Source organism: Antennarius striatus, chromosome 14 (assembly GCF_040054535.1).
Source record: "Antennarius striatus isolate MH-2024 chromosome 14, ASM4005453v1, whole genome shotgun sequence".
Lineage (NCBI taxonomy): Eukaryota > Metazoa > Chordata > Actinopteri > Lophiiformes > Antennariidae > Antennarius > Antennarius striatus.
The window spans coordinates 17,918,419-17,936,391 of NC_090789.1; the positions used below are offsets into that span (position 1 = coordinate 17,918,419).

General features: G+C 43.9%; 1 protein-coding gene across 1 annotated transcript; it reads right to left on the reverse strand.

Annotated features, from left to right (window-relative positions):
* Positions 1-2,468: 2,468 nt before the first annotated feature.
* ago3b (argonaute RISC catalytic component 3b) lies at positions 2,469-17,843 on the reverse strand. Its single transcript, XM_068332940.1, has 20 exons — positions 17,715-17,843; positions 17,267-17,544; positions 14,639-14,810; positions 14,346-14,466; positions 14,034-14,242; positions 11,939-12,075; positions 11,592-11,726; positions 11,323-11,410; positions 11,079-11,226; positions 10,790-10,909; positions 9,422-9,544; positions 8,535-8,701; positions 8,005-8,189; positions 7,689-7,848; positions 7,395-7,485; positions 6,885-7,079; positions 6,659-6,793; positions 6,357-6,458; positions 6,067-6,266; positions 2,469-5,444 (listed from the first exon to the last, which is right to left on the reverse strand). Exons 2-20 carry the CDS (start codon positions 17,283-17,285, stop codon positions 5,336-5,338), a joined length of 2,616 nt encoding a protein of 871 aa, XP_068189041.1. The 5' UTR covers positions 17,286-17,544; positions 17,715-17,843; the 3' UTR covers positions 2,469-5,335.
* Between the last annotated feature and the right edge of the window lie 130 nt (positions 17,844-17,973).

The following is a 17,973-nucleotide window of genomic DNA, read 5'->3' on the forward strand; positions in this document are numbered from 1 at the left end:
TTTCCAGATGACTTTTTAGAGGGTTGAGACACTTTAATTCAAGATAACATTAACAGCTACCATTTACCATGTTCCTCAAAGTTTCTTGACATCAAATATTTATCGGGAGCAAAACGGAGGACTGACCTCGTCAAGATGTTCACATTACAAGCTTTATGATCAAAAATGTGATCTCTGTCCAGATCACAACTGGTTGTCTTGACGGATCACATTCTAAATTAATTGTGTTGGTATTCAGTCTCAGAGCAGAATTATTTACACGTAAAATCTGTAACACACAAATAAGCACATTTGTTTACAAATTGTTTCCTACATGCGCCGCTCCTTCTGAACAAAAGCAGTGAAAAAAATTATATAATAAGGCAAGGGGAGCGGTAGTTTACTTTCACTTCTTCTACGGCCGAGGAAGAAGACTCCTCAGCCGAATCCTTGGGATCACCAGCGCCCCCTACCATGAGGCAGGAGAACTGCGTGCCTCAGTTTGTGTCTTTTCCCAGCGGTTTCAGGACCGCTCAACTCAAGAAAGACGTTACACTCATGCAGTTGTTGACAAAAAAATACCGTACATCATATACATTAGCTAAATTAAGGAAATTTAGTTCATAGAGCAAACATGTTTGAATATTTTAATAGCGATAGAGAGATAGCATTATGGTCTCACTGTATAGCTACCATTATGTATAGCTACCTCCCCTGACCGCACGTCACTGTCACAGGTACTGAACTGATGGGGATTGTAGTTCTCCCCTCTATTGATTGGTTGATGAAAACTGAGCTCATAAAACTCCTTTATGACTCAAGTTCATGCTCATTACCTCAAATCAAATGTGTACCTGACCTAGAAACCTATGAAAAACACATCAAAGTGAAAAAGTGATGTTGAATCAGGTTTGTGTCTCATAGTGTAGACATTGAATCCTATTTATCAGGAACAACCTAATTATTTCTCGTGAACCTATAGACACTGATATAGTACATAAATAAAAGCGTCAGCCTTTCATGGAAGTCATTACATAAATAAAAGGGATCCATCACCTGCTTTCTCAACCTCTCCTCTGATAAAACCTTCCTGCTGTCGTAATGCAAACATCAAAAAACAAACACCTTTCATACATGAAGCATTTATTCAAATAAAATTAAATACGACAACCAAATAAAAGGCTCGATTTTAGGACCGGGATCAGACAGGTGTTAAGACAAAAAAAAAAAAAAAAAGGGTCTTGACATAGTTTGACCTCTAAAAAGTGACATATTTTAAATGATCAGGCAAAAAAACCCCAAAAAACAGCAAGTTGATTTACTGTGAAATCCAAACATTATTATTTTTTTATTGTCAGGATCTGCAGCCAACCACAGAGGTTTTAAAGAGTTATTATTATTGTGGGGGAATCCCTTTAACGTGGGCACTCGTTGGAGGAACGGACTCAACCAAAAGAAGTGTGACTTTGTCTGTAAACGACACACGTTTTAGTTTCACGTCACAACATTAAAAAAACTGGTGAAGGGGGGGTGGGGGGAGGTCAGCGTGACATGCATAAAGAGAGAAGGCAAACGTCACCCGTTGCACAGAAACTTGCTTCATTATTGCCGTCCATTAAAAAAAGGATGAACACACAACTGTTAAAGGAGAACAAGAGTGTTTACAGGCAGTTAGGGGGGGGGGGTCCTGTTCCTACAGAAGTCGAGTTAAATAAATAATGCTACATCTTTTCCTCTGGTTGTTTTTATACTTTAGAACAGTTTGTGGTTTTCTGTTTTATTCTTTAGGGGGGGGTTGTGCTTGCGAGTGCCCATCCACTTAAAACCGATCCCCACAGGCCTTTTTATTTTATATATTTTTTTGGTCCGGTCAGCTCCACACTGATCAGTTCTGCATAATTATGTGTTCTTGGCATATGTCAGAGGTATCCACACACACTCTCAAACAAATACATAAAACACAATCACATCTTAACAGTATTGTCGTATCAATATATAATTATCAATGTAGCTTTTTTTGGGGCCTCCGTGCCCTTTCTGAAAATGAATATTTCTTTGATTTATTCTGGTTGTTTTTATTATTATTATTATTATTATTTTCAGCACCATCAGTAAAGGCACAGTCTGTTCACGGACGCGTCGGTCCGAAGATGAAGCACCAACCCTCCTCTTCACGTGAAGATGCAGCGAGGATTAAAAACACGTCACATGCAGAGAGAGAGAGAGGGAGAGAGAGAGTCTCTCAGCTTCTTTTTGAGATGAATGAAACGACAGCAGAGGTGGGGTCTTCACAGAGAAGGGGGGGGGGGGGTTGGCGCTCCATCGGCTCACTTTACATGACAAAAAAAAAAAAAAACTCCAACAGTCTCCTTGAGCAGGTCAACGCAGTAAACACATCAGTTTTGCTTCTTTTCTTTTTTTTCTCCACACAAATAAACCTATTGCATTATCAGATTTTTTTTTTTTGGAGGGGGGGGGTGGGAATGATCACAGACCAATACGATTATTAAACACCATTATTTTCTTACAGCTTAAACGTGTTTCTGCTTCAAATAGGTCTCTGTTAGAAAACAAGTGTGTGCATTACATGAATCTTTACATATAAATATATCTCAATTCACACAAATAAACTATTTTTTGAGGAGAAAAAAAAAAAAAAGCATCTGAAGCCCCCCCCCCCCCACAGTTCATTTACTGTACGTGGCATTATGAGCACAGACAGGATTCTTATAAAGCCTCAAAATAAACATTTGAAACAAGCCGAGCACCAGCTAACATTGTTAGACACACCCATGCTGGTCGTGTCTGACATGAAGCTACAAACACAGAAAGGGGGGGGGGGAATCATCTGCTCTGATATCCTTTTGTTAAAAAAAAATGATTCAAACGTCTCCGAATTTCAAAATATCTACTCTGATCATGTTTTCCTCCTGATTCTGCTCAGCCTTAAACGTGTGCGGTAAAAAAATACTTCATTCTTATAGTCGCTCTTTATTCATCTCCAGTCTGTAAGTATCCGCTGAAATATTAAATAACTGTGTTTTCTTACAGTAGCTTGGTTTTTAGTGACACCAGCAGTTCAGAGCCCATCAGCATGTCGAGGGGTAACACCCCCCGCCCCCCCCATAAAGTCTCCAACCCTCACCCCTGACCAGGCACGTTGGTTTGGTCCACGTGGTGAAACCTGAAATCGGAATCAAGAACAGATAACGGGGCGATGATCGACTGAAGACGTAAAACGCGTGTGTGATTCTCATGATATAGTTGGACTGAGTAGATGTCAGCGTCCTGCTCCACCAATCAAAAAAAAAAAAAGTACCACCTCAGAATTAGAGTAAAGATAATTAAAATGACTGAAAAATCATGCATAAATCTTGATTTTCAATTCATCTTTTTAGTTTTTCAAGCAAAAAAAACCAAAACAAAACAAACCTCACAGCTACTCAAGTAAAAGAATCCTGATGAAAAAGATTTTCTTTTATAATTTCCAACCTGATCTACAAATTAATTCCTGATAAAAGGCTAAAACCTGTGGACTGACACTCGTTTTTAGGGTCGGATGAAGGCTGATGGTGACTCTGGCCGGTGGGACGGCCGTGAGACGACAGCGTTTGCCCTCACCTGGGCCGGATGCAACTCCTGCTCAGTCCTTCACATTTTATTTATTTTAGAAGCTACATTTCACAGATGGCCAGGAAAAGCAATGAGGATCCACGCTTTTTGTTTTCTTAGTGACACAACTTTCTTTGGGATGTTCACAATACAAGCGTCATAAAAACTAGACTTTATGGCCGAGTTGTCGGGATTGAAATCTTTCACAACTTTTACAGCCGTACCTAATCCTCCGAGTACGCGTTTAAACGACGCGACAACTGTTCACTTATTAACCCTGCAGGCGTCGACATCTCCTTCAAGTCCAAGGCTCCAACATACGGTCAAAAAAAAAAAAAAAACCAAACAAAAGAAAAAAAAACTTCCATCCAACAGAACAGTTCATCGTCTAACGTCATCAGGCACTTTATTCCACCTCTCTGAACACTATCAGACCTCAGGGCCGACCCCCACATCTCCCATCAGTCCGACTCCTTCATCAGAATGTCAAATACTGCACATTCCACCACCCGAGTTCCTTTTCACTTGCCGAAAATTCACATCTAAAAACAATTTTAATGCACCAATACTCATCCAAAGCATTCTTGGCCGAACCCTCCCCCTCTGTGTTAACACCATATTGCACTGAAGGAGTTCTTGAGAAGTAAACTGGTCATTAAAAAATATATATATATGGGGGGGTATAAGGTTGGTGGTCATTAGAAGATAGAAAGTGTTGACTGTATTGCTGAAATGTTAAAGTCAAAAAGATAAAAGCTCATAAATAGCATGAGGAATAGCACACAGGAAACGTTTGGTATAACACTTTGTACCAAGCTGAACTATAAGAAGTTTAAAATTGTCCATGTTGAGACGGTGGTGTTCCATTTAAGCAGTGATCGTTTACGCACCTAGCCCCACAGTAAGGCATCAAGCGATACACAATACGTCATCGATGGCTTCACTTGGCTTCGTTTAAAAATAATTTCATTCAGTGTCTGTGTCGAGTGCAGACAGAGTTACGCTCCTGACCGTCAGGGTGAACGACTGTGACCAACCGTTGGATTAAAGGGAGAAGAGCTAACGCTAAGGCAGCCGCTTACGAGCAGAAGCAACACAAAGTTTTGTTAACAAGACAAGCTGAAAACCCACACACACACACACACACACACACACACACACACACACACACAAACATGTAGAAAACATCTACAATCTAAAGCAGCAACATCAGGCTCAACGTGAGGCTATGGAGCGACTCGGATCCTCGCTGGTTCCTCTTTAAGCCCACCCATGCATTAAAAAAAAAAAAAAAAAAAAAAAAAAGCACCAGTTTTTTTGGATTCCCTGCTGCTCCGCTGTTCTTTAAAACACAAAAATAATCGAAACTCGACTGCAACTGAAACCTGGAAGGTGCAGATGTGACCTGTGAGCGCTACAAAGGAGACGCGGTCCGTTGTGATGTAAACGCAGCGGAGGAGGTGGAGGTGAGACAGACGTAAGAGTCGGAGCACTGATGCGATTGGCTGGTTTCGATTTGCATAATGTGGCTGTGACTCCTCTCTGCATCCCTACGCAGCATCCCACCCCCCACACCCCCCATCGAGGTCCGGTGACCAGAGCTACGCCAGCCTGGGGGCGGAGGAGAGGGGTCGTTCGGATCCGCCTGACGACAAAAAAAAAGGTGGCTGATGGGAGTCAGGCACCCAAAAACTGGTTGGGTGGCTGGAAAAAAAAAAAAAAAACAAGTGGAGGTGGGGGGCGTTCAGGCGAAGTACATGGTCCTCAGCGTGTCGTGGTGGATCTGAACAGCCTTAGCCAGAGCCTGGGGGTCTCTGCCGTTACTCTGCCCTGAGACGTGGCTGCCCTCCGCACTGCCAGAAGAAAAATCAAAAGGTAAGTGATACATAAAATACGTAGAATACATCCTGAAAATGGTTCAAATGTATCCAACTCATTTGCATATTCATTATCAAAGTATAAATATTCATCTTCCGAACTACTTCCTCCACTTTTGATGGTCACGGTTGCTGGAGTCTATCTCAGCAGATTTATGGGCTCCAGAAATGTTGCCAGTGCATCGCGGAACCACACGAAAGACGATCTCACACACACACACACACACGCACACACACGCACACACACACACACACACACACACACTCACACCTACGGACAGTTTGAAACTGACCGTTCCACCTGAAATGCACGGGGTTTTTTTTGGAGGTGGGAAAGCGGAGAGGAACCCACGCAGACACGGGGAGAACACGAACACGCAAACTCCACACGGAAAAGGATTGGAACCCGGAACACGTGAAGCGGTACACACCGGACCACTGTAGCGACCAGTAAAAATACGATAAATTGGATTTAGATCATTACAAAAAAGAGAATTGAAGCTCATCATTTTTGATTCAAATTATTCAACATTATCTACATTTCACTGACTGTAAAAACAGCAATTCATGCTCCACCCCCCCCACCCCCCAACCCCACCTGTCGTGCTCTTTGTCAACCAGGTGGTAGCGGGCACGGAAGGCCACCAGATGGGCGTAGTAGGCCGGAGCTGGGATGGAGACGGAGCGCGTGCAGCGGACGTAGGTGTGGCACAGCTGGTAGGTGAGGAGCTGGAACTCGTCGCCGGTGAAACAGTTGTCGTCCCACAGAACGTGGTAGTGGGAGGGCCGGCTCGTACCCTGAAGGGAGTAGAGACGCGTTAATCGCACCCCAGAGGGAGCAGCTCCATGAGGAGAGGACAAGCAGTCAGCGGGTGAGGTGAGGTTCACCTGGATTCCAGCGTGACTGCAGAGGTAAAAGTCAAACTCGTAGGGGTGAGTGATGTCCGTGTCCACTGTGGTGCCGGCTGGAATGTTTCCACTTCGTCCAACCTGAAAAGGCAAACGCAATTCAACCAACGTGTGTGAGAACGCTGAGAATGTTCCATTTAAGGCCTGAGCATCAAATCCTATTATATTTGTTTATTTTTTTACCATAGTTACCCGATCAAACAGCAGGAAAAGCACAAGACGTAAAAATTTCAGCCAAACCAATCCTGCGGACGCTGTCAGCTTCTTTCTGTGTTACTCACCCGCTCGTTGCGATCTGCACAGAAGAGGCGCGTGTGATGGCGTTTCTGTACGACAATGTAAGTAATCCCTGGCTGGTAATCCTTCTCCAGACTGATGCAAGCCTCCCTGATGGCCAGCAGCTCGTAGTACAGCACCTTCACAGAAACATGAAAGGTGTTTATCTGACATGTGTGTGAGTTAACAAAAGGGTCACCTGCCCTGACAACACGCTAGCTTTTAGCATACTTGTCTGAATTGTCCCTCTGACACTCCGTCCCTGTAGAAGATGATCCTGGTTGGTTTGTAACGGGTCGATTTGTAGAACTGGATCAACAGCTCCCGCACCATGGAGGCCAAGTCTTGGATGACTTCCTGTCTTGGCCTCTGGACCCGAACTGTAGCACAATACCTGCTGGGGTGGGCGTCCATGCTGCCCACCACCTGCAGGAGAGACAACAGGCATCTGGTTCAGAAGGTTATTTATATCCCAAACAGAATTTAAGGATCGACCTTTTGTGCCAAAAGCACACACAAACATTCACGTTCTGTACTTGTCTCACTATCGATTGCAAACTTTAACAGACATCAAGTTTGCAAAATGTGAACTTCACATTTTCACTGAACAAAAGACGCCAAGATGGTTCCTTAAAGTCCGACTTTAGTGAGCTCGTATCTCTCTGCACTACAGATTAATAGGAGTCTAAAGACGATACGAGACTGTTGGAAAAGTGTGTCTCTTTTAAAGTGAAGTCTCACAGCTGCGATCGATGGCTTCTTCCCGTCTCCTGCTGGAGGATGAGTCACATCAGCCCCGAGGAAGATGACGGGCTGCTGGAACACCGACGGCCTGGTCGCACGGAGACAGAAAATACAATCCGTCACGATGCAGATGAGAACAACGTGTACAGGAAACAACACAGCGATAAACTGGTGACCTTCATCTTTTTATGTCAAGTCGAATGTTAACCATCAACGACGCTTTGCTGTTGGTGTTATTTTCCTGCCGTCCCCCAGCAGAAACAACGGTTAATCTTGATGTGAGGAGCGTACCGCTGGTGTGGAACCAGGATGTTGTTGATTCCTCCCAGTTTGACGTTGATCTTGAGGCAGAGGTTTGAGAGCGTCTGAGGGGACGTCTTCACCACGTTCTTCACCTGCACACACTGGGTGGCCATTCCGAGGAGGGTGTCACCAACCCGCTTCACCTCAGCTGTAGGTCACAGAGTTCCTTTAACTCCTTATTCATCTTTTAAATCTTTGGATCAGTCGACTGTTTTCTTCTACAAATTTTTTTTAAATTTATTTAGAACGATTCTTTTGGTACCATAATAATAATAATAATAATAATAATAATAATAATAATAACCATAGACGGGCGTCTTTCCTGGCAGGATGACGATGATGAGCTGCAGCCCACCGTAGGTGTTCTTCAGGTGCCTGAACATCGGCTCCACGCTGTCGGCTCCTTGGGCGTATTTACAGAAACATGGCTGACCCTGAATCGGCATCCCAGCATCCTTTGAGATTTTACGCAGCTGATCAGTAAAGCTCCTAATCGTGAAGAAAAAGGGAATTATTACACAGGATCATCTGAGTTTTACTTTTATTTGTTATTGTACTTCATTTACAGTATTTTCCACACTATATGGGGAATCTAAAAGCTTTTAATATTTTCAAAAAAATGACAAAAAATACTTTCTCTAAGTATTTTTAAGACAAACCTTCCAGGAGAAATTTGAAATATTTATATCAACTGAACTTAAATGTCCCGAGTATATTATCTACAAAAAACTGCTATGTAATAAAAATAAGAAACTAAATAAAATACTTTAAATGATGAATTCTTCATCCAGCTTAAATGAGCAATGAGAGGAATGTTTTTTTGTGTGATCTCACTTCAGGATCTCTTCTCTGCACTGCCTCTGGGTGGCGAAGCAGGCGATGGCCCACATTTTGATCTCCACTCCGGTGTGAAACTGCTTCCCCCTCATGTCCCACACCCCGTGGCTCGGGGTAGCCACGGTACGGTTCTGCAACGACAGTGCAGGGTTGATCTGCTGAGGCTGGCAGTCACAAAAGGTACCAGACATGAACACACACACACACACACACACACACACACAAAGTAAGGATTGTCAAGATTTAAAAAGGTTTGGGCAGCCAGGGTGGATCTCAAAATCGCTACCGATGAATTCACAGCAGATCGATAGACTCCGACAGGGAACAGGAATTTAATAGTTTTCTCTATCTTCATTTGTGATTGGGTCATTCAAGTGGTTTGTAATACAAAAAAATATTTTTCATGACAGACATGCAAAAACAGATGTGTTTAAAATTTAAATTTCCACTTTGTATGATCGCTAAGTACAGCATGCATGAGCAAATCCACAGCAAACTCTAAGAGGAAGAACTGGATCAGATGAATAAAACCAAACTCTCCACTGTAACTTTAGGCTTTAGTCCTGAAATGTAAGACGGTGGGTAATGGATTTTTTTTTTTTTTAATCCTGATGAAGCTGATTCAGCATTTTAAGCAGGATAAGAATGAATACAAAAAGTGTCCATTTGGACGATCAATGTCACCGATTACTGAAAGAGTAAGAATGGAATGGTTTTGACTGTCAAAGGGTTAACAATTCCTGTCCATGTGTGCACCTCGTGTGAATGGACAGCTCGTTTCTCTCACGCTCACACAAACGTGCTCACACACACACACACACACACAATACATGGATATGAAGCGTGATTTAAAGGGAAGGTACCATGAATTGTTCAGAGCTCACCCTGCCGCCATACTGCAGCATGGGGGCCGGCAGGACGCGGCCAGTCACTTGGGCCATCTCATCCCGGACGTGGAACTGAAACTCCTGGACGAACGGGTCGGCCTCGTAATTTGCACTCCTGACCTGAAAAGAAAAACAGAAAATTATTCACAGCGGCGTGAAAAAAAAACAAAAAACAGTTAGTCCCCTTCCTGATTTCAGATCATTAAACAAATTTAAACGTTAGTCAAAGACAACGAGGAAGAGAACAATCCAAACCTACATGGACCTGTGTGAGAAAGTTACGGCCCCCTCCCCCACTCACCCCTGTTATAACACAACTTACCTGTGGTTTGTAATACCTAGCTTAAATTTCTATGGCCACACTCACACCTGATCACCGAAACACCTGTTCTCAATCAGTAGATCACTTCAATGGGTCTCCTTCAGTTTGCCTGACAGAGACGTCGACCATAAGAGCCTCAAAAAGCGGGACGTCAGGCTGAGATCTAAAGAAATTCAGGAACTAATGAGAATAAAAGTCCGAAAAATGTTGGAAAACCATTTCTAAAGCGTTGGACTCCAGTGAGAGCCGTTACCCACAAATAGCAAAAACATGGAACGGTGAAGAACCTTCCCAGCAGTGTCCGGCCAGACGAGATTACCCCAAGAACGCAGCGACGACTCATCCAGGAGGTCACAAAAGACCCCAAAGGACTGCAAGCCTCACCCGCCTCAGTTAAGGTCAAAGTTCATGAGGAACAGACTTGACAAGAACGGCCTGCATGGCAGAGTTCCAACATGAAAACCAATGCTGAGCAAAAGGAACATAAAGGCTTGTCTCAATTTTTCCAGAAAACGTGTTTGATGATCCCCAAAACCCTTTGGGGAAAACACTCTGTGGGCTGATGAGACAAAAGCAGAACTTTTTGGAAAGTGTGTATTCTGTTACATCTGCTGTAAAAGTAATGACATTTCAGAAGGAGACATCATACCAACATGAGAACATGGTGGTGATGGTGTGACGTCTGGGGCTGTTTTGCTGCTTCAGGACCTGGAAGACTTGTTGTAATAAATTTAAACTATGAATTCTGCTGTCTATTAAAACCAGAGCTATGAAACAGAATTTTTTGCCAATTGGTTTGTTCCGAAACAGAATTGCTTCCGATTTTACGTTCCACCCAAGAATTGACATTCCTGAACCGGTTACAAAAAAAAAAAAAACATAGTTCCCAAACTATATTCCCTATGTTCACTTCTGTCTTTGACTAGAATTTACATACATTTGATCTGGAACATTTACGTGTGATGGGGACTAATCCTCTTCACACCCCTGTATATAAACAGAACAGATTCTTGTAAAATGTCTCCGGTCTGAAGGGCGCTCACCAGCCGACTGATCTCCTCCTGTCTGTCCGGCGCTGAGCGTGCTGTAGCTTTGATCATGGTGGACGTTTGGTTATCGGTTAGCTTCTTGATGCAGCGCTGTCCGGCTACAATGTTGCACACCTGAAACGGCAGCTCAGATTAATCCCTTCCTAATCCTGCTTGGTAATCTTCCTGAATTACCTTTTTTTTGTTTAACGTTGTTCTTTTAGCAACGTGTTTTCTGCGTTAGCCTTTCTTTAATTGTGTGTTTAGTCAGCGTCGAGTGCGACATCACTGTCTGTGTCCTTACCTCCAGGGGCAGATAAGTGTGTTTCTGTTCCTGGCCCACCTGCAGACAGGGCAGGTGGGGGTATTTGAGCTGCAGGTTGTACTTCTCTCTGAAGTATTGTGCCACGGTGCGTTCGACCGTTTGACCGTTCTCTAGCTGCAACGGAAACCTGTGGATTCAAAGGGAACAAGAATCTCCTGTCAGTGTCAGCTGACGTCGGCTCCGACTGCCGGTTCGTAACCACCGGGGAGCGACGCCAACGTACGTCTGGAGGCTGGCGGGACGTCGCGTCACGTTGCAGACTCTGTACTTCCTACGCATGGTTCCACAGTGAGTAACTTCAACTTTAAGTCCTGTAACGATGGTGGAGGCCTCGATGTAAATAAGCATGAACAACCCCTGTGGTTGAAGATTGTATTCGCAGTGGGAAAATTGAGTAGGTGTTCATGTTCATCACCCAGAGTCAGCGTTAATCTGACGAGCCTGAACCACATCAGGAACCCACAGCAGCATCGTTCAACACACAACCGGTACCTTTGATCTCTTTGGTGAACTTGACCCTGTGGGAGTCCGCCAGTGGGCGTGGCTGCTCGTCAATGTTGTGTATGTCCAGGACCTCACACATGAACTGAATCACTGGCTGGGCTTTATAGAAGGCTGTGGCTGACACTGAAATGACATGAAACCGGGTCAGATTGGGAACCGCCGCGGAAATGATACAGGTGGATGTGAAGGTTTGGTTAGAACGGACTAACTGGGAACAAAATAGTCATTTCCAGTCTTAATGCTAAGCTAACTGGCTGTTCAAGTAAGTTTTTTTCTCCAAAAAAACTTCAACCTAATGCTCAACGTCCCTGATTTCCCTGCTGCTTCGCACTCACCATCGATGTTGAGCATCATTTTCCACATAGCTGGCCGAACTGACTGATGGAAGCCAAACCAAACTTCTCTTCCTCCTCCAAGCGGGTGGTCGTAACCCTCAGGGGAGGAGAAGAAGGATCGTCCAACTGGGGTGTACCTGATGATGAGGATGACGACAGGTTGATGAAGGTAACACAACATCAAAGCTCTCCACAGGCTAATGCACTCACTAGAACGCCGCCTGAAGTATGGGTCTGAAATCCCAGGAGCTAAAACTAGTGTTCACGTTACAAACAGGCATGTTGGGTAAAATAATTCAGTGATTTGAAACATCTGACAACGTTCAAAACATGAGCTGTCAATCAGATGCAGGATTGCGGCGAGGATTTAATAACAAACAGCACAGCGGCACTCAGATTAACGACGGTTATTGTGGCCATAAATAATGTGTTGCCAGTCGAGTGTCTTTTAAATAATGCATTCTCTAGATGACATCTTGTTATAAATTAAGTAGATGCTTTTAATCCATGTCTCAAAGCTGACTTCATCACACATTATGCAGGGAAGAGGTGTTCCTTTCTCAAAAATGTATCCACTTACAGTATTTTCTGCACTATGAAACACAATGGATTATGGGTTTACCAGAAAATTATGGGCTTTTATATGCGCCTTATAGTGCGGAAAATACTGTCATCATAGTCCTGTTCCAAATGCCTTCATTTTCACTAACATGCTACTGTTGAGAATTAAGAGTCTAGACCACATGTGTCAAACTAAGTGCCTGGGGGCCAAATGTGGCCCTCTACATCTTTTTATGTGGCCCGCAAGAGCATAAAAAAGATTTAAAAAAAGAAGAAAAAAAAACTCTTTAAAAGTGTGTTTTGACCAAAACTACATTTCCCACAATGCAGTAATTAAGCCCCTTTTATCTGACAAAATAGTTCTGAACAAAGTTAATGTCCTAACTTGTGTCTGACGTTATTTTTCTTTATTCACGGGATAGTTTGATCCTTGATTGATGGAGTTCTGTGGGTTTCATAACCTCACAAAAAGATTTGTTATAACAGAGCAACAAGTAAATATTTTCTCTGTGTAACTGTAATGTTTGCAACTTGAATAAGTAATAAATTCAGAGTTATTTACATTAGGGATAAGCTGCATTTATTTAACATTACACTGACTTGCATTTGGATACGTTTATAAGTTACATCGGGTCCTTTGAGGACAGCCGTTATACGGATGTGACCCTTGGTGAAAATTAGTGACACTCCTGGTCTAGACATTTAAATATTAGTCCATGAACAGTGTCGATATTTTAGTCATTTTGAGCTATCACAGAATTATTAATCAGTCAATCTTCTATCGATATCAGATCGGATTTACATTGGTTTGGCGGAAAAACTGCTAGAATGATTAAAAACGCAACTTTAATGGAAAGCAACTAGTATGACAACACCAACACGGAGCACGTTCCCATTAAATACTGGTTTGAAACCACTCCTGACGTTCAGCCAGTCAACTGGGATTCTTATTCACACAGGAGTTTGTTCAGTAGCAGGATTTTAGTCGGTGCAGCTCAAGCGGAATGAGACGCCATTTGATGAATACTAAATTCTTGTGTCTTTACGTTCTGAATTACAGCAGCTGTAAGGAAAAGCAATTTCCTCCTTGGGGATCAATAAAGTTTTGATTCTGATTAACGTCTGATAGATTGAAAGTATTTTGGGCTTAAGATGTCTATTTATTCCTTGAACCGTCACTCTCATTGGTTCCATTAACGTTTTGCCGCTGCATCCAGGTTGGATGAGTGATTTGCTGTGAGCCGCAGTAAAATCACCATCTTGCTTTAGTCAAACATCAAACCCTCTAAAACTGTATCCACCCAAGTCGCTGCCCCAGCAGGTTTCCACCCAACTGCACCGCTTACAATATGTGATGACACTGTCATAAAACACTAATCGTTTCAAAAATTCAGCTTTTTAATGTTTCCCTCCAGCAATAAGACTGTTTTCAGGCACGCCCAGTTGGTTCGTTAACAGGAATTTGTAAAAACTACTGTTTATTTTTGAAAAAAAAAAAAGGAACCTTTGCAGGTGGCTTGGAGAGAGAACTCACTTCATGGAGGGTAGGTGTCGAAGGACGACGTCCACGGCGTGAACGGGGTTTGTACTGATCGGTTTCTCCAGGTCTGCCGGCTCTGACAAAACGTGTCCGGTCAGCACTTCGTGCAGCATGTGCCAGCTGACTAAAGACACAAACCGGATCGTGACCTTAAACGGGCGGTCTTTCCCACCGTCGCCCGGCAAGGTGACGTCCAGATCGACCTGAAGGAGAAGAAAACAGCTGAACAAAGGTAGGAAACATGTGACGCACTGAAAAGATAAAAACCCTAACAATCTGCAGCGACATCCAAACTTGTATTCTTACCCCACTAGAGGCGACCGGGAGCGGGTTCGCCGTGTAGAGGCTCTTTTTCCCATCGTAAACTGGTAGACAGTCACCAAATATAGTCACCTTGAAATGCTGAACCATGGAGTCCACCACCTCCCTGGACAGACCAGCAGGGAAAGAACATCACCAATGCTGCCTCACACGAGCGAGGACAGTAACAAAACAACAAATACAGTCAACTATTTTATAGATCCACATTCCGGCCCGTCTACACGCTGGATTCGTAAAGACTGACGCGTGGATGAACCGTCTCCGGTCCCTGCTGTTACCTGTTGACCCGGCGAGGACATTTTTCTGGCTTGATGTCCACCTCATACAGATAGACGTCAATCTTGGGTATCTCCACCTGGAAGCAGTTGGCAAGAAGCTTGATGGGCTTCCCAATGGTGCCATAGCCAGGTCGCCTTGGCAACGTGAAAAGGGCTTGGGCTTCAGCGGCTCCTAGGTCAAAACAAGCCACAACTCAAATTGGAGAAAATTATTTACGTCTTACATTCTGCAAATTTGCCAGCTTGACACATGTTTCTACACAGAACGATGGGTGAAAATATACGTGACATGTTCAATGTTTTAGACATGAAAGTTTGCTTTAAATTGATTAATAGAGGAATGGAAGCTGAAGCATTTCACTATGATTTACGCCTAGATTTTGGTACATAACTATATCTGCAAAACATGACTCAAAGTCCAAAAACTGAATGCAAAATTTGTAACCATGAATCCAACCTAACCCTGTAAAGAAACCGAGCACTTTGAGAAGTAGACAAATCGGAGGAAGGAAGTGGTAACTAAGGAGGAAAGAGCGGCTGGTAGGAGCGAGGACAGAAGATGGTCAGGGACGAGAAACATTGCCTCACATCAAACTGACAAAACCGAAACAGGAGGCCGCCGATGCTTTCCACACAAGCGGTCTGATAACGACCTGCGCAAAAAGGTTACGGCGCTTGATGACATTTAAATGAAAACCAGCTCGGCGTTGATAGATTTCTCCTGACTGACGCGGCCTTTGCCAGACGGAAAGAGAAGAAGGCAGACGCCACAATAAGCTAATTAAACACCAACATTCAGAAATACCAAACCTGGAAAGTACTCACTGAACAAAAAAATAAAAAAGGCGTCTCATAATCACACTATTTGCATAAATGTGAATCAGAAACCTGCGTGGCATGAAGCCTGAATAAACACACACAGCTCCGGCTGCTCAATGATTAAATGCACTTTGTTGCAATGAAACTAGAACAACTTTATAAAGCGGTAACGAAGGTGGACGTGAGCTGACGGCGACAGAGCAGCTGGAATGCCTCGGATTGTTCCGGGTCCCGCCAGAGTCCAGGGCTGACCCTGGACCTGCTGCACGGAGTCATCTTTCAGTGAAGGACTGCGCTTTCTGTCGGTGCATCCCTAGGTCGCCTTCCTCCCCTGTGCTGCTCCCATGTGACCGTGTTGCTACGGTTTCTCCATGGCAACTAGAGGCGTGCTGACAGGAGGAGGGAAAAACAGGTGCACACAGATTTGTCTCATTCCGCTTGAGCTGCACTGACTAAAAGTCTGAACGCCGCAAATATATTTGTGTTTTTAGAGTTCTGTGTCTTATATTAGTTCTTTCTGAAATATCTGTCAATCAACATGCTCATCTAAGTGAAATAGTTCATATAAAGCCATATGACGAGTGTCTGGAGACTGTTTTCCTGTTTACACACAAACTTAAAGACAAGAGAAAACAGACACAACTAGGCACAAGACAGACAGCAGCACCAACAATGACCCAAAACACAAAGGTTCACTGAATGAATCACTATGAGGACACTAATGACCACTTATCATGGTACAACCAGTGTCAGGCCACACAGAGCGGATATTCAACCAACACACTTTGAGAAAGCACCCGCTGGATTAGATTTTAAAGTCCTGACATCGACGCGCAGAATAAAACTACACGAGCTTTTCAGTCGTGACGATTTTTTTTTTTCTTTTATTCTTTTTAAGATACCTTGAGTCCTGGGAAAATCTGATGGGCATGTTTTAACAGGTGTATGAACATGTAAAAAAAAACAAAAATAAAGAAATTAAATGCATTTTTATGTGATAAAACACTCATACATAAATTATGACTGTCACACATAACAAAAGAGAACATAAAAAATACTTTTTGAAAGTAAATTTTAAGATAAAACAGTCAATCTGTTCTCAATATGCCTGCATGGGAACTCATGAGATGAGAAATGGGTGGAGTGGAATTATTGGGCCTGTTTCACTGAACCAGTTTATCTCTTCCTGTCCTCACGTCCAGCTCTGACTCCAACAACATCGATATTAAACAGGCTGTGACTGACCAAGAGCCTCTGGCCAGAAGGAGATCGATCAATGACATGTCACGATTAAATTGATTTGTAATTATCACAGGCAGGGTTATCTTAACATGATTCAATAAACAGGGTAAGTGTGATAGAAGCTGCTCAGAAAGGCTTCCTTTCAATCAGATGTGAACACACACACACACACACACACACACACACACACACACACACACACACACACACACACACACACACACACACACACACCTCCCTGAACCCAGCCAGTGTCTGACTTCACACACACCTGACTGGATCACCACCTGGCTTTGACAGCAGACGAACAGTGACGTAGACAACACAATAAACCCGTGGTACTGGTTTGGAACAGAGGCACACAGATGATTCAGGGACTGATGAAAGCTTCCAGAAAATAATCAACCCGATATAAAGTTAGTGGGGCTACAGGTAGGAGTGATAACAGCAAAAAATAAATAAAAATGTTGGTGCTTCCCCAGCGATCCACCACTAACCCTGTTCCACCTCCACAAATATTAAATTCCCACTGTGGGAATGTTGTTGTTTTTTGACAGGGGATCCCACCTGTTGTTCCGATTTCCATTCATGAGGTCTCCGTCCGGACGACCCGGCACCCAGTGATCACTTCTCCCCGTGAGGCTGCGGACCCCCCGGCCGATACTCAGCGCCCCGGCTCCGCGGTTCCTCGCGCCTCGGCTCGGGTCGCTAATTTGGGACCGGGCCGCTGGGGGGTTCCGTGTCGGCTTGCGTGTCTTCTCCACTAATCTGCTTCACCGCAAATGACAGCTCGAAGTGGCGCGATTTGTCCCTACTTCCGTCCTCTGGGGTAATTTCCCGCGGATCTGTGGGGAAACGACATGTTTTCATCGCGGGACATGTTGGTGACAGTCCGGACTGGAGTTGTCACTGACAGCCTGGGTAAGCTAGCAGCGCAGCTAGCTTTAGCCGACGGCAACCAGCGACTAACTAGCAAATCACCCGGAAAAAAAGATTATTTACGGAGTTATTTTACCCTGTCAGTGATTTAATCCGTCGTGCCGGTGGGTGAACGTGACAGTCCGGTGGTACGGGGGGTTTCACTACCCCGGCGTCCTCCTCGGTATCGACTAGAAACCGGTATAAAAACTACACTTCCACCGCCCTCTGGCTCACGAACGTAAAGCCCGCGACACTACAGAGTACACACTTCCGGAAGTTGCTTTCAAAATAAAAGCGCGGGATAATTGTGCGGCTATCCGGTAGCATCTGTCATTAGTCAAAATTATCATGTG